Genomic DNA, 26,837 nt, shown 5'->3' with positions numbered 1-26,837 from the left:
ATAACACTCCCGGAGCAAACTACAGATTCCATGTTGTCCTAATCAGAATGGAAGCTGACCCGAACATCCATACTTGGAATTGCAAGAGACCCAGAATAGCTAAAACTATCTCACACATAATAAAAACAAAGTTGAAGGACAAATACTTCCCAATTTCAAAACTTACAAAGCCTTAGCAATCAGAACAACGTAGCTCTGGCGTAAGGACAGATATACAGATCAACAGAGTAGGCTGAGAGTCCAGAGATACACCATGCATCTGTGGTCCAGTGACTTTCAACAAGGGTGCCAAGACCATTCCATGGTGCAAGAACAGTTTCTTTCAATGAATGGTGCTCAAGTTGGATCATACCCACATAATATGCAAAACTCACTCAAACGGATCAAAGTCCTAAAACTCTTAGAAGAAAGCAGAGGTGGCCATGGAGAGTAACTGACTAATGGTATGTTAAGTGAATCTTACCTCAATAAAAAGAATTACTTGCATTTTTATGCACTTATAATTAACAGCATGAATATGAATTTAAGAAAAGTCAATTTATAACTTCAAAAATACAATATTTAGAAATAAATTTCTAAAAAGTACAAGCTTGCACTTGAAAACTATAAAATATTGTTGAAAGATATTGAAGATTTGACTAAATAAAAAGATATCCCATGTTCATGGACCAGAAGATTTAATATTGTCAAGATGGCAACACCCCCAAATTGATCTATGGAATCAATGTGCTCTTGATCAGAATCCTGACTGGCTTCTTCATAGAAACTGACAAGCTGATCCTAAAATTCAAATGGAAACTTAAGGGCCTCCAAATAGTCAAAACAATCTTAAAGAAAAAAAAAAAAAAGAACTAAATTGGAGGACCTTCACTTCCTGATTTCAGAAGTTATTATGAAACAACAGTAATCATGGAAGAGTTAAGACAGTGATCATCTGACTCAGCAATTCTATTCTTATGTGCACACAAGAGAAATGAGAACATACACCCACACAATAACTGGCACAGTAGCATTTACTCATAATAGACAAAGGTGGGGACAACTCAAATGTCCACACTGGTTATGTTTGTGGTATGTCTGCACAATGGAATACTATTTAGTCACAATAAGGGAAAAAGTTCTGTTACATGCTAAACAGGGATGAACGCTGAAAACATTATGCTGAGACAAAACAAAGGAAAGCAGCTAGTCACAAAGGAGCTCGTATTACATAGTTCCATTTACATGAAATCTCCAGGGTAATTAAATTAACAGAGAGACAATAGATTAGCAGTCTTCTGGAGGAATAGAAGATTTAGAGGAAGACAGGGTTTCTTTCTTGGGTGAAAAAAGTGTTCTAAATTGGATGTGGAGACAGTTAAGCAACTCTACAAAGATACTAAACACCACTGAATTATATATAGTGCCAAAAGGTGAACTGTATGGTATGTGAATTTTATCTCAATAAATCTGTATAAAATGACAAGAACAGATAACCCTAATCTATGCCATCAAAAGTCAGAGAACAGCTGCCCTGGTGGGGGAGCTGGTGACTGCAGGGGACACTGGGCAGTTTCTGACAGACTGCGGAGGCTCTGTGCCTTGATCTGGAGGCTGGTGACATGGGGTAGGTCTGTTTATGAAACATCTTCAAGCTGTGTCTGGTTATGGTAACACCGAGTTTTCTGTACATATATTATACTTCAACCAAAAATGTGTACTTTACAGGCTACATATATACAAAACAGCTCTTCACGCAGCAGGTTACTTCTGTGTAGCCTGACAAGGAGGAAAGCGGATGCAGGGGACCCGGGCTAATGGCAGTAAAATCTTATAAATTAAGACAATCAGTTTGAGGCCGTGTCAAAAAACTAAGGTGTTATTTACTCATCACTAGTGACGAGGAAATAATTATGCTGTCTTATTCAAATTATGATGAAGAACACTAGACAGGGAATCTAGTCCCCACCACCTACTGAGTGACTTTAATAAGATTAGTTAACTTCTCAACACCTCCTCAGCTCTCTTCTCCTGAGCATAAACCACTTCATGTGATTCTGGGGAGAATCACGTAAGGTTTGATATATGAAAGCACCCCCAAAACAATAAAAATGATTAGGAAATGTACAGTAACATTATAGTTCAAAATGAAATACACACTATTAAGAAATCTAGCAGTTCATTCAATTAGTCTTTTAAAAAAGCACTAGTAACACCAAGTTTAGTTACTAAAATTTTTCCAAATAATTACACAAAGAGCTCTCCAGAGGCTACAAATGTGTATCACATTAGTTGATTATTTAAGCGACAGCTGGAGTGCCAAGCAGCACACGGGCAGTAAGGAGTCATGACCCCTTACAATACAACAGACACAGACACTGATAAGGACACACAGGAAGAAGGCTAACTTTATTTCACCTGTTCCTTCAATAACTTACACATGGGATCTGTGACTCAGGTAAGAGGTATTTGGAGGAGACCTTTCTTTCTTTTTTTTTTATTATTATTTTTTTAGACAGAGCGAGAGTCAGAGAGAGGGACAGAAAGACAGGAACAGAGAGAGATGAGAAGCATCAATCATCAGTTTTTCATTGTGACACCTTAGTTGCTCATTGATTGCTTTCTCATATGTGCCTTGACCGCGGGCCTTCAGCAGACCCAGTAACCCCTTGCTCGAGCCAGCGACCTTGGGTCCAAGCTGGTGAGCTTTGCTCAAACCAGATGAACCCGCACTCAAGCTGGCGACCTCGGGGTCCACCGCATCCCAGTCCAACGGTCCATCACTACGCCACCGCCTGGTCAGGCCTATACCCCTTTCTAAGGGCAGAGGAAAATGGGGTCTTACCTGAGCGGCTGAGCTGTCGGGGCTGCTGTGGTGAGAGTCATCAGGAACGCCGACAGAGCCGTGAGCAGCAACCGAAACATTCCCCCCCAGAAACTCGTCCCCTCGAACCGAATGAATGAGATCGTTCAAATATTTATAATAAAGACTGCTGGACAAAAAGCCGGGCAAAAACACCTGAAAGAGAGGACAGGCGTATTTTAAAGCTAAAATCAAACACAACTGAAACTTTATTTTAAAACAAAATGTTACCTACAAATAATTTTACTTCTTCTTTTCACACTCCAAGTAATATCCCTTTATACATAGTTTACATTATAACTAAAATTACATGTACAATTTATAGGTTTCCCCCCCAAAAAAACACTTGCCATGAAATTGTTACGCAGACTTTATATTTAGACTTCTTAGTGACCAGAAAACAGTCCAGGGAGTGGATAGACATTGAAACTAGGTTTTTCTGGTTGGTAATAAATACTAAAGTCTTCGTGTATGTACTAATGTTTACTTTCTTTTTTTTTTTTTTTTTTTTTTTTTTAATGTTTACTTTCTAACCGATTTCCTTACGATAAATGACCAGGAGTATGATGTGATTACTGAGTTCAATAGGATGAACGTTTTAGCTTTAATCTACGTGGTCAATTTCCCTTCAGAAGGATGCTGTCCATTTGTCCCACAAGGTGTATCAATTTTGACACAGGCTTCTTAACACCAGGTTGTGTTTTTCAAACTATTGTTCAATAAATACCTGATACATAGATGTTTTTATTCACATTTCAAAATTATGAATGCTGTGGATACATTCCCATGTTTATCACTGGCGTTTGCTCTGGTATCACCAGTGTTTTCTTCACAGCACAAGGCACAACGGTAAATGTTACGTCTGCCTTCTTTACAGACGTCGTTCCCAGAGGGCGGGCGGAGACCCCGTTTCTCCCGTCCACCACGCTGACACCGGCAGCGAGCACGGACAGCGTGCTGGCCAATGAATCAGTCACCGTCTTGTTCCCGTGTAGCTACCTGATTCTCGAATTTCGTGTAAGTTCTTTACATTCAGTAAGAAATATTTTTGGATTTTGTTTTTCCTCTGTATCTTAATTTTCTTTATGACCCAGAACGTTCCCTGGAACTTTTCCTTTAAGATCAGAAAGATTTTAATTTTAAACATGAAAAAATTATTATTCCTGGGCAATAAATAGCTAATACTCTGTTCAGTTTACTGCTAGCTTTTTAAATGACTTGGTTTTCATATTTAACTCTCCTGCATCCTGGAATTCAGCTTTCACATGGCTGTTAGGTGACAGTGGTCATTTAGAACTTCCACCCAGATACACGACACACACAGGCAACATGACCTCGTGGGCTCGGCCCGGGCTCTGTGCAACTCCTGGGGAAGCCGTTCTGGTTCATGACAACAATAAGTCATTCACATATACTAATACTTTATTATTAGTCGGCTATCAGTTATACCCTAATAAGTGATCATGATACTCCATAAAAGTAGTGCTCTAACCCTGAGAGATGGGAGAAACATCCTGACCTAACTCCACCGTCTCGCTACCTCAGGGACAGGCACTGAGTCCATACACCTCTTACCTCAGTATCTTCAAGTAACTTTAAGGTAAGTATTCACATTACCCCCGTATTGCAGAGCAGGAAAATACATCGAGGACTTCCGTCAGGGCTGGGGCTCCTGGGCCTGTGCAGGGGAAGGGTCACACGGACCACGAGGACTCAGCTACACTGCACTAGTTTCCCACAGTTCTCTTCCATCATTTGTGGAGTTGTTGTGGTTTTCCCCCATGCCGTATTTTCTGGGTTCCAACAGTAAAAACTTCTTACAGTTTCATACTTTTGAAGTTCTTGGTTACCTTCTCCATGGTCGTCCAGGCCTGGCGTAACGGAGTTGTAAAACAGTTAGGGAGTGGCCCACCCTCCCTGCAGATATTCGATTCAATTTCTAATCTTACAACATCGTCAAATCCAAGAGGATGTGTGGCCTGCAGGGAGAAGTACCTATGGTAGAAAGACAGCCAAGTAAAACCAAAATCCACAGCAAATACACGCATCTTCTGGCACCCGCGTCAGAGCATCTCGTGAGGGCACCGGGCAGGGCCCGCAGACCCAGTGCCACAGAACTGCGTGGTGACGCCGTGCCAGGCCTTTGTCCCTGCTGCCCCAGGGAGAGCGGCATCAGCTGGCCACCTCCCTACCTGCCTCCCATCACACTCAGTTCTTGTTTTAAGATTTTCGAGGGCCAGACTATAACTGAAGCAAAGAAATCAATGTCACATGTATTTAATGGGAATCTATTTTCTGTTCAGCACTTGGTAGAAATAAATGAATTTAAAGCAGGGTGAGAGACAGTCATTTCCCCTGGAAACAGAGCAGAAAATCATCCCTGCACAGGATTCAACGAGAACACAGCATCCTAACCACGAGGCTTATGTGATATACGTGGAGAGACGCAGAACAAATAGCACTGAAGGGCCGTGGGCAGCTCTGTTGTATTTGGACAGAATAGCAGCAATCAATGAGAACTCGAAGATTTTTAACTCAACAGGATATACTACCAGTGTTCTGGTAAGCTAATGATAAAGTAGATATTAAAGAAAGGTGATAAAGGAGGAAAACATGCTCTCTTCCGGGCATTCTCGTGGCTCCCCACTCCTGTCCGTGGTACAAACACAGACAGGTGGACGAGGTGTGAGGACGCACACACAGGGTATAAAAACAGGCTCGCTGGGATGGGCAGTCAGGTCTGGCACATGCACCTGTCACAGTGGCCGCACAGTGGGGGGTGAACAGTCACCTTCCTGTGGAAACGGGACCCGGTGGGAAACGCCTCTGCTCTGTGTGGTCCCGTCTCCTGCTGGGACCTGGCTGGCGCCCCTCTTGTCGCGGCACAAAGAAAACTATTGTTTGTTACCAGTGTTTTCTTAATGAAAAGTGAGTCTGCCACCTTTCAACATATCAGTTCATAAATATTCCTCCATGATTTGAATTTTTGGGGACCCATGACTACATTTCTGTACGTAAATACTTGCTATCTACTGACCAAACAATAGTGTTTCCTATATTGTATCTTCCACAAATACACTAAAATAACCCAGACAGACGTGCAGAACTGTGCTCCAGCCCACGTGCTGCCATGAACTTGCCCTATGACTCTGAAAGAGCCACCGACTCTCTGGGCCTTAGCGTTTGTATCTGCAGAACAGGAGAAGCAGACTTCTCCCTTAGCTGGCTACTCCTCAGTCATCTGTGGTCTCGTCTAAAAATAAAGATGCCTGGGTCTCACCTCACACCTGCTGAGTCAGTGTCTCTGAGAGAGGAGGACCAGAAACCTATTTTTAACAAGTTCCCAGGTGAGAGGCTCACGCAGACAGCCCAGCACCAGCTGCACAGCAAGGCTCAGGTGTGCTCCCCGCTCTCTCCCCACCCGGACGACCACGGGGGCTTCTCTGCCCCCACGTCACCCTCTGAGCACAGGCCGGCGGGTGACATGAGCTCACTACTCTTCTGTACAGAGTGGGAAAGTTACACGAAGTGGGCCACAACTTCCGTCCCTTGCCTGGGGCTCTCGATTCCGCTCACTGTGAGACTGGGCCACCCTCTCCTCTGCAGTGAAGACAAATGAAAAACTATTCGTTACTGAACAGTTATGCCGGCTGGGCAGATTTGCACCAGAAAACTACAATACACCCATAGATGTTCAGGAGCCTTGATAATATATTCCACTTGGCTGCCTCTTCCTCTAGCATCCCATACCCAAGTTTCAATTACCCAAACTCAAGCCTCTTGAAAGGCTGCATTCCCAGAAGTTCCTATGGCTTTGCATGGGCCAGTGCCTCTGCTAGAATGTTCTCTCCTGCCTTCTCTGGCTCGCAAATTCAATTCATTCTTCAGAACTCTAAATTTAGATCATTCTCCTGCGAAGCCCTCCCGAATGTCCCACTGTTGTCCTGCCTGCCACACACAACCTTCCCCTCCTCCTCTGGCAGAAGGTCTGGTCCTAAGGACCCTCAAAACTCCCCACGCACCATGTGAAAAGCAGCTTGTATGCTGGTCCCTGCAGCTCCCTGACAACACAGACTGAGTTTACTCGCCTTTCTTTCTGAAGTTTATACGAAACAGTCAATACTGGCCGAGGCTGCACACACCTCTTGATGAAACTCACTTGTCATATAAAATCATGGCATCGTTCTGCGCCTCCTGCCCATCATACTGGCCTTTTTTGGCGGCGAGCTGCGACTGGAAGTTGTCCGCGGCCAGCCAGAACTGCAAGACGTTCACGGCGTCCTCCTTCTCCATGTACTGGGGAGAGAAGGCATCGGAGGGCAATGAGACTGCAATAGGCAAAACCCCCACAAAACAACAACAAAACTGACAGGTCCGTTTCTTAGTTACTGCTCACCAGCAACTTAGCGTCACTTGAGATTGAAAAGTTCAAAAACATTCTTTTTGGGGAAAAACAAAAACAGAAAGTGAACAGAAGCATGACCACTGCACAGCTGGATGCACCCCTGAGCGACCCAGAGTGGACACCACCGGGCAGATGGGTCAGCGGCTCCGTGCCGGCCAACGTGCAGTCAAGGGGCCCGGCCAAGGCCTGCCACCTGACCAACCCCACCACCCCGTGCAGCCAGCTCAACCTCAACGACGCCGACTCACACTCGGCAGAGAGAGGGGCTGGTACAGTAAACCAGCTGAACTGCAGTCCTGTGACCAGGCAGAATCAAGGGTGGACCGAGTCTCTGCTCCGAGCGGAGAACCCCCTCTACTTCATACCGTTACACTAAGTGCGTGCCTCAGCGATGAAGGTACTCAGTCCTATCAAGTGGCTAAAGCAAGGGTGACGATAGTAGGAAAAAATTCATTGCTTTTCTTTCTCTCTTCTGACATCTGCTCTGCAAGTATCCGTGCACTGGAATCAAGTATCAAATGTGGCTTTTTGCTCGACTGGTGGAGGCGCAGTGGATAGAGCATTGACCTGAAACATTGGTGTCCCAGGTTTGAAACCCCAAGGTTGCTGGCTTGAGCCCAGGCTCCTCTGGCTTAAGTGCAGGCTCACCAGCTCGAGCACAGGACCATCACCATGATCCCACAGTTGCTGGCTTGAGCCAAAAGGTCGCTGACTTGAAGCTCAAGGTCACTGGCTCAGTTTGGGCCCTCTGGCCAAGGCACGTATCAGAAGCAATCAAAGAACTAAGGTACCTGATCTGTGGTGGCGCAGTGGATAAAGCGTCAACCTGGAAACGCTGAGGTTGCCGGTTCAAAACCCTGGGCTTGCCTGGTCAAGGCACATACGGGGAGTTGATGCTTCCTGCTCCTCCCCCCTTCTCTCTCTCTATAATGAATAAATAAAAAAATCTTAAAAAAAAAAAGAACTAAGGTGACGCAACTACAAAGTTATGCTTCTCATCACTCTCCCTTCCTCTAAAAAAAATAAAAATTGATAGGCTAATTTTTAGATTTTATTTATTGATTTTAGAGAGAAAGAGAAAGAAAAAGGCGGGGGGAGGAGTGGGAAGCACCAACTCATAGCTGCTTTTTGTATGTGCCTTAACCAGGCAAGCCCGGGGTTTCAAACTGGCGACCTCAGCATTCCAGGACCATGCTTTGTCCACTGCACCACCTCAGGTAAGGCAATTCTGTGGTTTTTAAAACAACTCCAAATAATTAAAAATATACTTCCTCATCATTATGTTTTCCAAAATTAGACTTATTTTACATTGAATTTTCACGTTTTCTCCTTAATCTGACTAGCGTGTCACTAAAGTTCTCTTGCCATTACCTACAACTTAAAACAATAAAATTATTTAAATTCAATTGATCTTCTGGGAAATCACTGTCCCTTCTATGCTACTTGCTGTGGACAGGAGCCCTGCGTTCTCCATGCGGAGGCTGAGAGCCCCCCACCCTCCGGGCGTAGGCAAGGAAAGCAGATTTACCTCGGAGAAATAAAAGAGGGCTGACTCACAGAAGAGAATGTCAGCCAGGTAAACGGTCCCACTGGTCAGCACTTCGATCTGGTATTTACAGAAATGGTGACTCCGCAGAAAATCACTAAAGTGCCTGCACGTGGACAAAAAGGGACAATTTGAGGGGAGGACCGAAGGAAAGAGCTCCGTTGGGAATAGTATACTCTTTCCATCCTGTGCCTATAGCATCTGAAAGGCCTCAGGTCCACGCGTCCTCCCTCCCCGTGTGCTGTGCCGATGGACCGCGCCTCCTGTAAGCGGCCTCTCAGGTCCTCGGAGCTCTGCTGGACAGCCAGCCCCTGCGACCTCACGTCACAGTGACAACAGAATTGTAAGCGGCCTCTCAGGTCCTCGGAGCTCCGCTGGACAGCCAGCCCCTGCGACCTCACGTCCCAGTGACAACGGAACAGGCCCCACTTCCCTATGAGGCTGCAACTCGCAGGCAGGTAGGATATCTAACCACGCCTTGCTCAGAGCACCCTCTTCACAGATGTTACATGAAAGAACGAATATGTAGAATCAGTTTAACGGCACGCAGCAGTGATTATTAAAAGAAAAAATACAGAAAAACACAAAATCAAAAACAAAAAACCTTTGGAGGCAGTTCCAACCAGTCTATATGAATTTAGTCATACGGCATACACTGAGCTTAGAGCGTGCACGTGAGGACATCCGTCTAAAGACACATTGTTTAAAGAAACAGACCAATTCTAGTAGTAACAATCACCCCGAATGACTTCAGGATTAAAACAAATTCTTTTAACTTAGGAAACAGTAACATGAAAAATAAAAACTTGTTTTATTTTTAAGAGTTCACAATTTACATTAAAAAATTTTTTTAACCAAGAGTCTTAGAGTATGCCTGCAAGACTGTAAACATCCTGAGCACTACAGTTCTCAGACAGCAGCTTCCGTCTGCACGGAGCTTCCCGCGGGCAGACGCGAGCAGAGAGGGACTCACTCTTGCTCCATTGCACCGAAGACCACGGACTGCGCCAACACGAAACAGTTGGGGTCCACCTGCCCGTCTTCTCCACAGATCTTTGCTGTAAAAGAAATGGTAAATAATGTAATTTCTATTAAATCCAAAACGTACAAATTTCTGACTCAAGTAGGAAATAACTGTAAAGAAACATAAATTGGCCCTGGCTGGTTGGCTCAGCGGTAGAGCGTCGGCATGGTGTGCGGGGGACCCGGGTTCGATTCCCGGCCAGGGCACATAGGAGAAGTGCCCATTTGCTTCTCCACCCCCCCCTCCTTCCTCTCTGTCTCTCTCTTCCCCTCCCGCAGCCAAGGCTCCATTGGAGCAAAGATGGCCCGGGCGCTGGGGATGGCTCCTTGGCCTCTGCCCTAGGCGCTAGAGTGGCTCTGGTCGCGGCAGAGCGATGCCCCGGAGAGGCAGAGCATCGCCCCCTGGTGGGCAGAGCGTAGCCCCATGGTGGGCGTGCCAGGTGGATCCCGGTCGGGCGCATGCGGGAGTCTGTCTGACTGTCTCTCCCCGTTTCCAGCTTCAGAAAAATACAAAAAAAAAAAAGAAAAAGAAACATAAATTAGGTTTTAAATGAAACTAAGAAGAAACACAGGTGAACAGCTAAGCTTAAGGTAGAGAAGGTCCTTCTAAGCATCTACATAAGCAAAAGCAGAAACAAAAAGCTTTAACATAAAATTAATTTGTATAGAATTATACATTAAACACCCCCCAAAGAATCAAAAGGTAAACTGGTTATCAATAGAGACAATCAAACCTCCTAGGATATCACTAGCCAACCAATTCCTTAAACTGCCAAATTCTAATCAGTTAAGACACCCTAGATGTATTATTGGAAAAAGTCAGTCTAGAGAAAAGTCTGGAAGATGGTAGTAACAAATCCCCACATAAAAACAAAGGAACTGCAACCCACGAGTCAGGAAGAGCCATGTGTTACAGGTGTCCGGTGGGGGAAAGGAAGGAAAACAATGGGGACCGCATCTGAGGGGCCCCGGGACGGCCCACAGTCGTTCGCTGGACAGCATGGTGGCCACTGTAAGGAGCGCGGTGGAGACTCCAGCCGACGGAGCGCAGAGGACCCACAGCCAAGACCACAGAGGCCTCAGCAGGGAAGAATCTGACCACAGAGGCCTCAGCAGGGAAGAATCTGACCACAGAGGCCTCAGCAGGGAAGAATCTGACCACAGAGGACCCACAGCAAAGACCACAGAGTCCTCAGCAGGGAAGAGTCTGACCACAGAGGACCCGCAGCAAAGACCACAGAGGCCTCAGCAGGGAAGAGTCTGACCACAGAGGACCCGCAGCAAAGACCACAGAGGCCTCAGCAGGGAAGAATCTGCTAAGAGCAGAACAGAGCACTGTATTTCACCAACCAAAAATACTGATAGTTTTGTAATAAAGATACAAGACTTACTACTAGGACTTGGTATTTGTTCAGTGAACGACTGAACCACTATATCTGGGATTACAGGTAAACGTAGGGCCTTCGTTTTTTCTTACTATGATTTACAGAGAAATACACTGATGTGACTGAGTATACACGTACGCACATATAATGGGAACAATTTCCTGAAACGATGCTTCACTTTGATTTTTCTGCTCTCGTATTTTTTGGGCAGTGGGATGAGGACATTAGAGATTGGTCTCCTTCCTGTTGGGAAAACACTGCCCAACAGCGTCTTGGTTAGCATGCAGGAACCCGGTTTCAAATCCTGCCTCGGCCAACATCCGTGCTGTGTGACGCTGGGAACAGTACTCCCCTCTGTGCTTACTTGCTTACTTATAAAATAGTAACTGTATTTATGTGGCAAGGTTCATTAGAAGATTAAATGAGTTTATCACTGGACAGTACTCGGAATACTGGGGCAAACTCAACACTGAATAAATGTGTGATATTACTGTTCTTGCTGCTGCTGTTGTTCAAGTCAAAGTCTAAGAATTTGGTCTGAACATCTAAGAGAGAAAGTTTGTGAGTGAGCTTCAACCAGATATCTGAAAACAGACTAGGAAAGGGCATATTAAATTTCATGTCCATAAAAAATTCTCTTAAAATCAATAACCAAAAATATATTTTTTTCTTTTTCTTTTTGCCACAGCTTGAAGCACTGCTTACCTATGATATCATTTCTCATTGCTTCTGTGATGGGTATGGGTTTAGCAGCGTCTGGAGATATGTACTTGGTAAAAGTGTTCACTGCATCTTGCTCTATACCTGCAAGGAAAGAAGCGGAAACGTCACAACCCAAAACGCACTTGACCTCCTAATGAACTCTGTGCATGCACGGGGGGCCATGTGCTGTGAGCCCGCGCACACGTGCACACACACACAGACACACAGACGTGTGCGTGAGTATTACAGACAGAAACACAAATACACTGAGGCAAAACAAGCCTCGTCACGAGGTCGTTCTGAGCTGTCTGGTCTGCGGGAGAGGAGCTCTGTGGACCCCTCCGGCCCTCACCGGAGCGAGCTGCCTCCCTAAGGGCAGCAGTGCACACTCTCTCCAGGTCTCCCAGCCTGAGCTCCAGGGACACGCCCAGCACTACAACCGCAGGGGCTCAGAAGTTACTTGTGAATCTACACGTATTTTACAAAATGGTTTCACACTTATGAATACTACACTCACTTGACCTTCAAAACCCCAGAATGTTAAAACAATGAAACTCAAACTTCGTATTCTCAGAACTTTGATATATTAAAAATTATTGAGAACCCCAAATGAGTTTTTTGTTATTTTTTCTTACAGAGACAGAGAGAGTCAGAGAGAGGGATAGTTAGGGACAGACAGGAACGGAGAGAGTTGAGAAGCATCAATCATCAGTTTTTCGTTGCGACACCTTAACTGTTCATCGACCACTCTCTCATATGTGCCTTGACCACGGGCCGTCAGCAGACTGAGTAACCCCCTGCTCAAGCCAGTGACCCTGGGTCCAAGCCTGAGAGCTTTGCTCAAACCAGATGAGCCCACGCTCAAGCTGATGACCTCGGGGTCTCAAACCTGGGTCCTCCATATCCCAGTTCGACGCTCTACCCACTGCGCCACCGCCTGGTCAGGCCCAAATGAGCTTTTGTTTAATGAATTTCATTTACAGACATTAAGGTATTAGAAATTAAAAATAAGAAAAACTGTTGATTCAGTTAAAATGAATAATATTAAATATGCTAGAAGTTAACACAGACACCATTTTTTTAAAATGGAAAATAACCTTTTCAAGTTGAAAAAATTAATTAGAAGAAGGCAATGTTTTAAATCTGCCTTGATGGGAAACTGCTGGATTCTCCTACCTGCTTTGGAATTCAATCGGTTATGTTACTATATTTTTGTGGAAGTATACTGTGACATCGTGATAGAAGAAACACATGAAGTCCTATCCTGGGTCCTGGCACAGAGCTTCTAATGCCCTTGGAGTGGCAGGGATGCTGGGAGCACCCTGAGTTACTCACTCGCCCCTCTCAGCCTAGGGAAGTGTATGGTAATTAGGTGACTGGAGGGACGTGGGCTGGCTGACAGATGTCAGAGCAAGGTAGAAAGGCAGGGGTCATAAAACTAATAACCAATGTCCAATAATTAAATCAGTCATGCCCACACACTGAAACCATAAAAACCTTCAGAGCAGCGGTTCGCTTCCAGGGTAGTAAATGCACCCATGTGCCAAAAGGGTTGCACATCAGACCACCACACAGGCAGCAGCCCCTGCACTTGAGACTCTGCTTTTCCACCAACGAAAAAGTTGCTAATTCCTGACAAAGGCTGTAACATTTGTACACTGTAGAGATGCTAAAGCACATTTATTTTCTGGGGATTTAAAACTCTCTGAAAAATGTTTTGATACCCTTAAATAAAACATGCCGGCCCTGGCCGGTTGGCTCAGCGGTAGAGCATCGGCCTGGCATGCGGGGGACCCGGGTTCGATTCCCGGCCAGGGCACATAGGAGAAGCGCCCATTTGCTTCTCCACCCCCCCCCCTTCCTCTCTGTCTCTCTCTTCCCCTCCCGCAGCCAAGGCTCCATTGGAGCAAAGATGGCCCGGGCGCTGGGGATGGCTCCTTGGCCTCTGCCCCAGGCATTAGAGTGGCTCTGGTCACGGCAGAGGGACGCCCCGGAGGGGCAGAGCATCGCCCCCTGGTGGGCAGAGCATTGCCCCTGGTGGGCGTGCCAGGTGGATCCCGGTCAGGCACATGCAGGAGTCTGTCTGACTGTCTCTCCCTGTTTCCAGCTTCAGAAAAATACAAAAACAAAAACAAACAACAAAAAAACATGCCCAGCACGTGGATGTCTGGGTTTGATTCCCAGTCAGGGCACACAGGAGAAGCACCCATCTGCTTCTGCACCCCTCCCCCTTCTCTCTCTCCATTCTGCAGCCATGGTTTGATTGGTTCAAGCGCATCAGTCCAGGCATGAGGATGGTTCCCTGGAGCCTCCACCTCAGGCACTAAAAATAGTTCAGTTGCAAGCATGGCCCCAAATGGGGGTTGCCAGGTGGATCCCGGTTGGGACACATGTGGGAGTATGTCTCTCTATCCCCCACCCTCTCACTTGGAAAAGAAAAAGAAAATAAATAAATAAAAGCAATCAAAGACCTAAATCGACAAAGAGGCACACCATGTCTATGGATTTTAACACTCAGTACAGTTCAGATGTAAATTCTCCCCAAACTGACCTTTTCTTTGAGTGCAATTCCAATAAAAATCCCAGTAGCGCTTCTCATAAATACAGGCAAGACTATTTTAAAATTTATATGAAAATGAAAGAAACTAGAACAGTCAAAAAGAAAGAAAACAGTTGGCAGAGTCATAGCCCCCGACAGTAAGCCTCACTAAAGCTACAGTGTGACATCAGTGAAGAAACGGACACACACAATAATGGAACCAAACTCCAGAAACAGACCCACACTAACCCAGCCAACGTCCAGAGGCCATTCATTCAGTGTAGCCAGGGCAGTCTTTTCAATCAATGGTGTAAGAACAATCAGGCATCCACATGCAAAAATTAAACAAAAAGCTGACCTAACCTTCATACCTTACACAAGACTAACTCAAAACAGAGCCCATATCTAAATGTCAAGTATAAAACCTAACACCTCCTTTAGAAAACACAGGAGCAAATCTTTATGACCTTTGTTAAGGCGAGGAGCTCTTAGATACCACACCAAAAGCACAATCTCCAGAAGAAAAGCTGATCAACTGGACTTATTCAAAAAGTTCTTTTGCTCTGTGAAAGACATTGTTCAGTGAATGCAAGTAAACTATAAACTACAAGAAAACACGTGCAAATCAAGGTCTTATATCCAAGACGTATATAAAGGACTCTCAAAATTACACCATAATAAAACAGACAACCCAACAGAATGTGTGGGAGTCTGAACACTTCCCAGAGATCTAGGAACAGCAAGTACGTGCCTGACCCAACACCGTTAGCCATTGGGGAAATGCAAAGATACACCACAGTAAGACACTGCTACCGTCTGCTAGGATGGCTTCAAGAAAAAACAACCTAAATAAGCAAAGAGCCAATTACACCAAGCGCTGGCCAGGGAACAAGCAAACAATTTTCCCAGACTGCGGGTGGGAATGCAACCCAGCAGAGCACTGCTGCTCCACACAACAGTCCAGCAGTTTCCTAGATAATACAGACTTACCACACCATCCAGCACCCCATGAAGTACCTGCCCTAGTGAAATAAACACTCTGTCCACACAAAATCTTGCAAACAAATGTTTATAATGGTGTTATTGATAGTCATCCACCACTGGAAACCACCCAGGTGTCATTTGACAGGTGGATGGAGAGGAAGTACATCCACACAGTCCAGCGCGACTGAGCAATAAAAAGCAATGCACTAGCCTGACCTGTGGTGGCGCAGTGGGATAAAGCGTCGACCTGGAACACTGAGGTTGCCGGTTCGAAACCTTGGGCTTGCCTGGTCAAGGCACATATGGGAGTTGATGCTTCCTGCTCCTCCCCCTACTCTCTCTCTCTCTCTCTCTCTTTCTCTCTCACTCCTCTCTCTCTAAAGATCAATAAATAAAATTAAAAAAAAATAAAAAAATCTTAAAAAAAAAAAAAAAAGCAATGAACTACTGATATAAGCCATTATGTTGAGTAAAGAAACCAGGCTCAAGGCCCTGGCCGGTTGGCTCAGTGGTAGAGCATCAGCCTGGTGTGTGGAAATCCCGGGTTCAATTCCCGGGCAGGGCACACAGGAGAAGCGCCCATCTGCTTCTCCACCCTTTCCCCTCTCCTTTCTATCTCTCTCTTCCCCTCCTGCAGCCAAGGCTCCATTGGAGCAAAGCTGACCCCGGAGCTGAGGACAGCTCCATGGCCTCCGCCTCAGGCGTTAGAATGACTCCGGTTGCAACAGAGCACCCACCCCACCCCCCCGCCCATATGGGCAGAGCATTGCTCCCTGTTGGGCATGCCAGGGCGCATGCGGGAGTCTGTCTCTCTGCCTCCCCGCTTCTCACTTCAGAAAAATACCCCCCACCAAAAAAAAAGAAAAGAAAAAAGAATCCAGGCTCAAAAGCTATAAACTGTATAAACTCACTTATCTGGTGCTCTGGAAAAGGCAAAACTAGAGATGGAGAATGGATTAGCGGTTCCAAGTGTTGGGATACAGAAGGGAGTTAACTACAAAGGTGACAACTGATCTTTATCTTGCTTGTGATGACAGTTACAGGCATCTATGCATGTGTCAGGGTTCATACAAGTATACATAAAAAAAATCAATTTACTGCCTGACCAGGTGGTGGCGCAGTGGATAGAGCGTCGGACTGGGACACAGAGGACCCAGGTTCGAAACCCCAAGGTTACTAGCTTGAGCGCAGGCTCATCTGGTTTGAGCAAGGCTCACCAGCTTGGACCCAAGGTTGCTGGCTCGATCGAGCAAAGGGTCACTCGGTCTGCTGAAGGCCTGCGGTCAAGGCATGTATGAGAAAGCAATCAATGAACAACTAAGGTGTCACAATGAAAAACTGATGATTGATGCTTCTCATCTCTCCCTTCCTGTCTGTCTTCCACTGTCTGTCCTTCTCTCTGATTCTCTCTCTCTGTCTCTGTTAGGGAAAAAAAATCAATTTACTGCACATAAATTTTTAAAATAATGAAAAAAAATGTACCATTTTAAGATTAAAAAAAAAATTTTTTTTATTCATTTTTTAGAGAGGAGAAAGGGAGAGAGACAGAGGGAGAGAGAGAGGAGAGAGAGAGAGAGAGAGAGAGAGGGTGGGGAGGAGCTGGAAGCATCAACTCCCACATGTGCCTTGACCAGGCAAGCCCAGGGTTTCGAACCGGCGACCTCAGCATTTCCAGGTCGACGCTTTATCCACTGCACCACCACAGGTCAGGCAAAAAAATGTACCCTTTTAATATCTCTATTATTTCTACTTTCCTTTTCTTTGGGGGGGGGAGAGGGGAGAGGGGGAGGGAGAGGAGAGGAGGAGCACTAACTCGCTGTTCCACTTGACTCACCGACTGCTTCTCCTGCACGACCAGGATGGAACACGGGAGGGACCTTAGCGTGCTGGGACAGGGCTGCTGTTTCTATTGATACTTTCTAATGACAAAGTACCAGCAAAACAACAAAGTATATTACAGTAAAGAAACAGGCCTGACTGGATGTTCAAAGGAAGTTTCCCCAACACTGAATTCTTCCATACAGCGTTTAGAGAGTGGATCAGAGCTTGTGGTGAGTACAGGAAACAAGAGGCAGAAACAAGTACAGGCAGCTCCCTTATCAGAAACCTTTGGGGCTAGTAATTGTTTAGAATTCAAAATTGGGGAGGGGCTGCTTAGAGGTAACACACTGTATTTACATATCCCGTATCACTAACCCAGCAGCATGTGGGACAATACTCCGTAATCAAATATGTTCACAGTTCTGCAGTAAGTTCATGCCAGGTCAGGGTTAGTTTGGTTCATTTTAAAAAGAATTTGTGGCAGCGAGCACTTCCTGGAGTTCTGAGCTGCGGAGAAGGAATCGTGGACCTGGAGAAGCCAGTGCAAGTCAGGACGGGTAAAAGTGCATGGGGGTGGGGGATTCACAGGAGAAAAACTACCAATCCCAGAAGCAGAGCCTGCGGTTTCAAGGGCAGTGGCCCGGGACCCACACAACGCCTTGGCAGTACCTTGGCAGTACGTGGGATATCAGCACCCTCCCCACAATTCTGATGTCAACTTCAAATTGCTCTAAAAAAATATGCAGTCGGCCCTGGCCGGTTGGCTCAGTGGTAGAGCGTCGGCCTGGCATGCAGGAGTCCTAGGTTCGATTCCCGGCCAGGGCACACAGAAGTGCCCATCTGCTTCTCCACCCCTCCCCCTCTCCTTCCTCTCTGTCTCTCTCTTCCCCTCTCTCAGTCAGGCTCCATTGGAGCAAAGTTTGCCCGGCGCTGAGGATGGCTCTGTGGCCTCTGCCTCAGGCGCTAGAATGGCTCTGACTGCGGCAGAGCGATGCCCTAAGATGGGCAGAGCATTGCCCCCTGGTGAGCATGCCAGGTGGATCCCAGTCCGGTGCATGCTTTTCCCGTTTCTGGCTTCGGAAAAATACAAAAAAAAAAAAAAAAATGCAGTCTTAATAGGATAAAAAAAGCACAAGAGAAGAAAACAAAAAGGAAAATCACCTAGCCCTTTGAGAAGCAAAGGACAGATAAGATAAAAAACAGACAAACAGAAGCGGTCTAATTAAAATGCCGGAAGGTGGAAACTGAAAAATAAGAGTGCGTCCTTTCCAAGTAGAGACTAAAACAAGAAAGGTGCCCTTGAGGAAATCCTGGGCTGTGCCTCCAGCTCCCCACGGAAGATACAGCCGAGGGCCAGGGTGCAGGACATAAGCCAGGGTTCCCTAAGTGTAGCACTGAGCACAGGACCTCGAGAAAAGTCCCCTACTAACTAGCAAGTAAAAAATACATTCGTCTGCAAAGGACGGTAAAATTGTAACACAATTAAGACCGACAGGAGGGACTAAGCTACTATCATCAGCACAATGCTTTGATTTCGAAATCTGTGGAAGGGAATGTAGGACAGCATGGCACTGGATCCTTCTTCTTCGGCTAATTCTGCGGGCCTTCTGCTTAGAGACTCCCACCACTGCTGATACCCGCCCGGTTCCTTTCTGATGCACTGACCTACTGCAGGGCACTCTCCAAACTTGAAAGTGGGTCTGAGAGAGAAAAAAACCATTCCAGTCCTTTTATTCCCCATCACAAGTTCCACCTTGTACACTGATTAAAAAAAAATAAAAAAGAGGCCCTGGCCGGTTGGCTCAGTGGTGGAGCGTCGGCCTGGCGTGCAGAAGTCCCAGGTTCGATTCCCGGACAGGGCACATGGGAGAAGCGCCCATCTGCTTCTCCACCCCTCCCCCTCTCCTTCTTCTCTGTCTCTCTCTTCCCCTCCCTCAGCGAGGCTCCATTGGAGCAAAGATGCCGGGCGCTGGGGATGGCTCCTTGGCCTCTGCCCCAGGCGCTAGAGTGGCTCTGGTCGCGACAGAGTGACGCCCCGGAGGGGCAGAGCATCGCCCCCTGGTGGGCAGAGCGTCGCCCCCTAGTGGGCGTGCCGGGTGGATCCCGGTCAGGCGCATGCGGGAGTCTGTCTGACTGTCTCTCCCCATTTCCAGCTTCGGAAAAATACAAAAAATAAAATAATAAAAAAATTAATTAATTAATTAAAAAAAAAGATACAGAGAGATGGAAACCACATACTTACTTTTCATTAGTTTTCCTGATAATTCCTTTAGTGGAGAAGACAGACTATTTCTACTGGCTACTGGAAGTCTGCAGGAGTCTTGGGTTTCCATGGAAACTTGATGAGCTTCTCTTCTGGTTACTTCGGGATGGAGAGAGTGGGTACTGTCACATTCCCGGGAAAGGAGCAAGGGGTTCGGGGAGCTGCTAGTTCTGTAATTCGGGTCGGTTCCTCCCGACGGAGGCATAAGCAGTTGGGCTGAGCTGGAGCCCTCGAGTCTCTTGTCCAGAGACGCGCTCAGAACGGGTGCTGCAGGGTCTTGCTTTCTGGACGGAGAGACGGGCTCAGCCAGCGAGCTCTGCTTCACGGTGTTCAGACTGTGGGCTCTTATGCGGGACCACGTTGTCGAGTGAAAACTTTCCGCTTCCAACCAAAATTTAACCAAATGCTCCATCCTCCGAAGTTCCATGAACTGAACGAAATAAGGGAGGACAAGCGTGTCATGCAAGACTTGTTCAAGGGTCTTCGAAAGACTTGACTTAGCCTCTTGAACCTGGTAGTCCAGACAAGACCTGCCTAAAAAAAAGCAAAAGAATTAGCAGTTCAGTAACACATAGTTTTTAAAGATGAACAAATTAGTCACCTAGCATCCAAGTTCTTAAATAAAGTTTACTTCCTAGCAACTTAAATAAATAAAGAGCTAGAACTACTATGGTTTTGGTTTCTAAGTGAGCCAAGAGACAACTGTCCAAAACTTATTCACATGATCAAAAAGCTCCTTGTTAATCAAATAATCCTTACTTCTCTTTTAATGGCAATCCAGACCCTGCAAACTCTTTAAAAATCTTCTGATACGAGTCCCAGAGAAAGAAAAAAGGCCAAAAAAATGTTTAACTTTTCAACTTTATTAAAAATCCCAGAAAAGAGGATCAATACAAGACTACATTTTTGCCTGTCAAACGGGAAGGTATTTTTTTCAAACACTGGTAACAAGTGCTAACAAGGGCGGATGAAACAGGAAGCCCTCTGCCACTGGAGAAGGTGAGCCGGCCACGCCCCTCTGGAGGAGCGTTCAGTAACAGAGTAACCTTTAGCCATCAGCATGGTTTTTAGTCTAGTAACTCCACCTCCAGGACCTTGTCCTGAGGAACAGTTGTAGATGTGTGGATAGAGCTAGAAAAGTGCTATGAACTTCCTAGTATCATTTAAAACAGAATAAAGAGTAGCTCTGGGATTTTATCTTAAAAGCCAGTCAGAGAATAACAAGTACCACGTGACTTCACTTAAACGTGGGCTCTAATGAACAAAAAATAAAAAGTAGCCCTGGACGGTTGGCTCAGTGGTAGAGCATCTGCCTGGCGTGCAGAAGTCCCGGGTTCGATTCCCGGCCAGGGCACACAGGAGAAGCGCCCATCTGCTTCTCAACCCCTCCCCCTCTCCTTCCTCTCTGTCTCTCTCTTCCCCTCCCACAGCCAAGGCTCCACTGGAGCAAAGCTGGCCCGGGCGCTAAGGATGGCTCTGTGGCCTCCGCCTCAGGCGCTAGAATGGCTCCAGTTGCAGCGGAGATTTCATGGGCAGAGCATCACCCCCTGGTGGGCATGCCAGGTGGATCCCGGTTGGGCACATGCAGGAGTCTCTCTGCCTCCGGCTTCTCACCTCAGAAAAAAAAAAAAATCTGCTAATGTGTTAGGGGAACATTAACCTGTTATTTTAATTTGCATTTCCCCAAGTATTAGTAAAATAAGGCATCTTTTTGACACAGGCCAATGCATTTCTCCTTCTGGAAATGGCCAATGTTTCTACTATGCCTGCTTCACATTTTGTATTTATAGGAATACAACATGGGGGCTTCCATCACACTCGCAGCTGTTATTTTAACATAAATACATTGTTTCAAAGCCCCCTCCAATGATACATCTCTGTATCCTTTGGCAAGGGTTTCCCAAGGTATACCCAGCTCCTTCCCTCTGCAGCCGCAGGTGAGCAGGTGAGCAGAGGGGCCGCCACTCACCCAGGTCTCCGAAGTGCGCGGCCTCCATGTGGCTGGGCTGCCGCTGCAGAGCCGCCGTCCTGCTGCTGGAGAAGGAGTCCATGTTGGCGGAGATGGCGCTGAGGGCAACAGGACTCGGCCCTGCCGCCTCCAGCAAGGCGTGATTTCTAGTGCTCTTTTGTGGGGAATGTACGGAGAGGGAGGCTGTAAGTTTTCAAAAATTGTTCAAAATTAGACAAAATTTGATAGTTTGTAAGACTGTCTCAAAAGAGGTCTTTAAGAGAGCTTTAAAAATTAAGTTTTGTAGCCTCTGACTTGCATGAGCACATTCACAAGACTTAAGGGTAAATTTACCAGCAGAAAAGTCTGTCTCTGCCTCCCCGCCTCTCACTTAATTAAAATAAACAAACAAATAAATGAAACAATGTTATAAAGTAACACTATGAACTTGTTGCTATAGCTGAATTAATAGTCTACCTATCCTATTTTCTTTTTTTTTAGAGAGAGAGAGAGGGAGAGAGATGAGAAGCATCAACTCATAGTTGTGGCACCTTAGTTGTTCACTGATTGCTTCTCATATGTGCCTTGAAGGCGGGGGGGGGGGGGGCGCTCCAGCTGAGCCAGTGACTCTGGGTTCAAGCCAGCAACCATGGGGTTACGTTGATGATCCCACGCTCAAGCCTGCGACCTCAGGGTTTCAAACCTGGGGCCTTCGCGTCCCAGGTCAATGCTGGACCCATCACGCCACCACCAGTCAGGCTGTACCTGTCTTCTTTACTCCACACAAATATCAAAGGCTCTTACTTTTTAATACCATATTCCCCCATGTATCAGACACACCCTTTTCCAAATATTTGCGGTTTAAAAACTGGGTGCGGGCCCTGGCCGGTTGGCTCAGCGGTAGAGCGTCGGCCTGGCGTGCGAGGGACCCGGGTTCGATTCCCGGCCAGGGCACATAGGAGAAGCGCCCATTTGCTTCTCCACCCCCCCCTTCCTCTCTGTCTCTCTCTTCCCCTTCCGCAGCCAAGGCTCCATTGGAGCAAAGATGGCCCGGGCGCTGGGGATGGCTCCTTGGCCTCTGCCTCAGGCGCTAGAGTGGCTCTGGTCACGGCAGAGCGACGCCCCAGAGGGGCAGAGCGTCACCCCTGGTGGGCGTGCCAGGTGGATCCCGGTCGGGCGCATGCGGGAGTCTGTCTGACTGTCTCTCCCCATTTCCAGCTTCAGAAAAAAACAAAACAAAAAAAAAAACACACAAAAAAAACTGGGTGCGCCTTATACAGTGGTTGTAGATTTTTTTACTTGCATTTCCCACTTGTTTCTGTGCTCATTGTTGAAGACGGTGACTCGTCACCAGACACAGACGAGGACAAGCTAATGGATGGGAGTTTTGACAGTGATGAGGAGCTGTATGAATTTTAAGATGAATAAAACGAGTTCAATAACTTTATGGAATACATTTTTTCCCCAAATTTCGGGCCCCCGAATTCAGGTGTTTTATACATGGGGAAATACGGTAAGTTGTGGTTTAGTACACATTGCTATAGCAAGGACAGAAATGACACAGGTCACTCAGCACTGCACAACCCTAGTTACTCTGAAATAACTGAACTTGACCCATTAACGCCACTTGTTTGATGGAGCAGGCAGCAGACAGGTGTTCTCAGTCTAGGCGAACAGTTCCCAGACACAGAGTCTGAGTAATACTTGGCAAAATTTCTTATAAAGAATACACAGCACTGTAATTTAATCTATTACTTCTTGAGATGCATTTATAAAACAGATAAAAACGTGAATGTCTATACCTATTTCCCAGGTATCTATATTTATCAGTAGTTCAACAAGAGTTGAGAGAATTACACAATGAAGCTGTCTTCAAATAATTTTTTTCAGTTATGGCAGGAATGCTAAGTACAGATGATATAGTGTCATAAACAGAACAAGAGCAAAGAATTGTTTTAGCCGGGTACAGATTTAGAAGTTAGGTAAGCCAGTCAATCCTCTCATTCTACAAACGAAGAATCTAAAGAGAGTTGGAGACTTCCAAAGTGACGCCGTTAGTGTGGATGCACAGGGTGTGCCTGGGACATCAACGCCCCTCCCCCCACTGCAGCCAGAGGCAGTGGTCCCTGGCCTCTGCTGGGTGGGGCCTTTGGCCTCTATCAACACCAATCAAATCTGAGGGCACAAGGAGCTACCGTGGAACCCAACTAGCTTTAAATGATCAGAAGTAAGCAGAAAGTCATCTTACAAATTAATTAGAAAGTTATAATTAGTCCCTCTTTGGCAAACTGAGCACATAGAGTTAATATCCAATGCTAGGCACCCCACATACAAGCATCTGAAAGAAAACCTAAGTAACAATCCATAGATATCATGTAAATAAATGCCATTTATAAAATTTATATGTAATGGCTATGGAAATAATTTTCCCATTCTGAATGTGGTTCACTGACAGAATGAGGCAAGTCAAACCTGCAGCAGAGATTGTATCTAAGAATGTCTTATAAATAGGAAAATAGAGCGATTCCAATAAAGTCCATACTTGGAATAAATGTTAAGGCCGCTCATCCAAAGTGACAAAGTGAAACTGTAACAGTCTGTACTTCTAGGGGACAAAACCAAGCCTTGGAAGTGGCCATGTTTTCACTCGGGTCAGAGTACTGTTTTGCCTTTTTTTTTTTTTTTTTTTTTTTAATATTTTTCTGAAGCTGGAAATGGGGGAGACAGACAGACCCCCGCATGCGCCCCACTGGGATCCACCCAGCACGCCCACCAGGGGCAACGCTCTGCCCACCAGGGGGCGTCACTCTGTTGCGACCAGAGCCACTCTGGCGCCTGGGGCAGAGGCCAAGGAGCCATCCCCAGCGCCCGGGCCATCTCTGCTCCAATGGAGCCTTGGCTGTGGGAGGAGAAAAGAGAGACAGAGAGGAAGGAGAGGGGGAGGGGTGGAGAAACAGATGGGCGCTTCTCCTGTGTGCCCTGGCCGGGAATCGAGCCCGGGACTTCTGCACGCCAGGCGACGCTCTACCACTGAGCCAACCGGCCAGGGCCTGTTTTGCTTTTTACTATGTTAAAATAAAGTCAACCAATTGCTTTTAGGGAGCAATCTAATGTGTGATTAATAAGGAACACACTGGTTCGCTATAATCACCAGGACAGCCAACAGATGCTTAGTAAGAGCCTATATATAAATGTTTAATAGGGAAATAAGTCTATCTAAATAAATAATTCTAAAGAAGGGGGCAGAAAAGGCAAAGATAACAGGATTACTGAGGTCAGAAATGCCAAGCACATCACTTTCTAACACAACAGGATGTCACTGAACTCACCTCTAACTGACTTGGCATCCAAGGTCTTCTCTTGTTCTTTGCCTTTCACTAGAAGATAAAAGAGCATTGTGATCAACCTTTACAGTAAAAAACGATCCACTCTACACATTGTAAAAATTAGACAAGCTTTATTCCAACATAAGTATTCAAAGTTGTACAGCTTTATCCTAACAGACGAGTCTTCACAGCCCTACAAGAGAGGGGCGAGGAGCGCAGGGGAGCAGTCCAGCACACAGCGCTGGGGGCAGCCTCTCCAAGGAAGTGACCTCTGAGCAGCACTCAGGCAAGAACACTGAGTGTGCTACGGAGGGACGACGTCAGAACCCCTGGGCTCAAATTCTAGCTCTGCCGCCTATTAGCCATATGATTATGGACAAGTTACTTTACTCTCTGGGTCTTAATTTTCATTGATTTATAACATAAGGTCAATAGTCATAATACCTACCTTAGAGGGTTATGGATGAAAAAATAAATACTTGTAAATGGCTTAGAGACATAGCTGGCACACAGGAAGTTTAGGGTGTTAGCTAACATTATTGCCACATACCACCCACTACTTAGATGTGTGCTGAAGAAAGTTCTCTGGTTGTGGAGTGTATCTGACTTCTTGTGTATTCCCCACACAGCATCAAATACAAACACTCGAAACCTCTAATACTCAAGGTTTAACAATTTCGCTCTTAAAAAACTATACAATCTCTATCACACAAAACGTTGGCAATTCTACTGCAGATATGCTAACAACATTTTCAAGAAAGGAAGGTGCGTGGCCGCCCCCAGGCCAGCTGGGGCTATTACAGGACCTCACATACGACTACTTTAACCCTCTTTCCCTGAGTTTACATTTTCTTTAACCTCACCATGAAAAGCCTATCAAAATAAATCCCGAAATATAACCATCTCTCGCCTTGTGCTCTTAAAAACATTAAAGGTGGCCCTGGCCGGTTGGCTCAGTGGTAGAGCGTCGGCCTGGTGTGCATAAGTCCCGGGTTCGATTCCTGGCCAGGGCACACAGGAGAATTGCCCATTTGCTTCTCCACCCCTCCCCCTCTCCTTCCTCTCTGTCTCTCTCTTCCCCTCCCGCAGCCAAGGCTCCATTGGAGCAAAGTTGGCCCGGGCACTGAGGATGGCTCTGTGGCCTCTGCCTCAGGTGCTAGAATGGCTCTGGTTGCAACAGAGCGACACCCCAGAGGGGCAGAGCATCCCCCCTTGTGGGCATGCCGGGTGAATCCCGTCGGGCGCATGCGGGAGTCTGTCTGACTGCCTCCCCATTTCCAACTTCAGAAAAATACAAACAAATAAACAAACAAAAAACATTAAAGGCTAGGAGCAGGAAACAACCAGCTCTCCTAGTATCTGATAAATCAATCCATCAATAAATATCTGCGTGCCTATTATGTCCCAGATACTCTCCTGGCTCAGAAAAGATGGTCCTGCCTTCAAGAAGTTAAGTTCACGTGTAAGTATGTGCAGAAACACGGACAAAAATAGGGTCATTTCGGGCACCCGTCACTGCTGTCAGGGAAACAAGAGGAGGAAACGGGGCGGGGCCGCTGCTTTCCACAGCCCTTTCCGCCGGATCTGCCAGCAGACTCCATCTGCTGGAAACACCATCATCTTTGGCTTCTCGACGCCCCCCCACCCCCACCCCCATCCTCTCTGCTCCTTCTTTGGTTTACAAACCTCTTGGTACGTCTCCTCCGCCCACAGGAGTTCCCAGGGGAAAGGGTTTGGGTCCCCTTTCTGTTCACCACGTATCAGGGTGGACATGGTAGGTTTACAGTTGTGAGAATGTAAGACAGAGTTTATTCTTGTGTTACTATTTATTAATTATTGTAGTACCGGTTTGTATTATTTTTGCCTACTCCTGTATCTATATTTCCTGGATAATCTCATTCATTCTTAAGGCTTTTAATACCATAGATATGCTACTACTAAATTAGTATCTCTAGTCTAAATCCTTTTAAATCTTAAATTCAAGACGTAAGTACACCACCATCTTTCCCCAAACCTGTTCCTGTGCTGGTCTTTCTGTTCTCTCATAAATGAC

General features: G+C 46.2%; 1 protein-coding gene and 1 non-coding gene across 2 annotated transcripts in view; one reads left to right on the top strand and one right to left on the bottom strand.

Moving 5' to 3' along the window:
• AKAP10 (A-kinase anchoring protein 10) overlaps nucleotides 1-26,837 on the bottom strand; it is a 47,880-nt gene that overhangs the window by 11,001 nt on the left and 10,042 nt on the right. The window contains exons 2-10 of the mRNA XM_066264367.1: nucleotides 24,788-24,835; nucleotides 21,480-21,662; nucleotides 19,490-20,044; nucleotides 11,907-12,005; nucleotides 9,767-9,851; nucleotides 8,776-8,899; nucleotides 7,002-7,138; nucleotides 4,693-4,837; nucleotides 2,825-2,998 (exon numbers count right to left, since the gene is read on the bottom strand). Coding sequence (XP_066120464.1) covers nucleotides 2,825-2,998; nucleotides 4,693-4,837; nucleotides 7,002-7,138; nucleotides 8,776-8,899; nucleotides 9,767-9,851; nucleotides 11,907-12,005; nucleotides 19,490-20,044; nucleotides 21,480-21,662; nucleotides 24,788-24,835 — 1,550 coding nt within the window. The remainder of the gene's footprint in view (nucleotides 1-2,824; nucleotides 2,999-4,692; nucleotides 4,838-7,001; nucleotides 7,139-8,775; nucleotides 8,900-9,766; nucleotides 9,852-11,906; nucleotides 12,006-19,489; nucleotides 20,045-21,479; nucleotides 21,663-24,787; nucleotides 24,836-26,837) is intronic.
• On the top strand, nucleotides 20,789-20,864 carry TRNAA-GGC (transfer RNA alanine (anticodon GGC)). The gene has a single exon. It is a non-coding gene; the product is annotated as a tRNA-Ala (tRNA).

The sequence above is a fragment of the Saccopteryx bilineata genome, chromosome 2 (assembly GCF_036850765.1).
Source record: "Saccopteryx bilineata isolate mSacBil1 chromosome 2, mSacBil1_pri_phased_curated, whole genome shotgun sequence".
Lineage (NCBI taxonomy): Eukaryota > Metazoa > Chordata > Mammalia > Chiroptera > Emballonuridae > Saccopteryx > Saccopteryx bilineata.
This window is presented reverse-complemented; position numbering and strand designations above follow the sequence as displayed.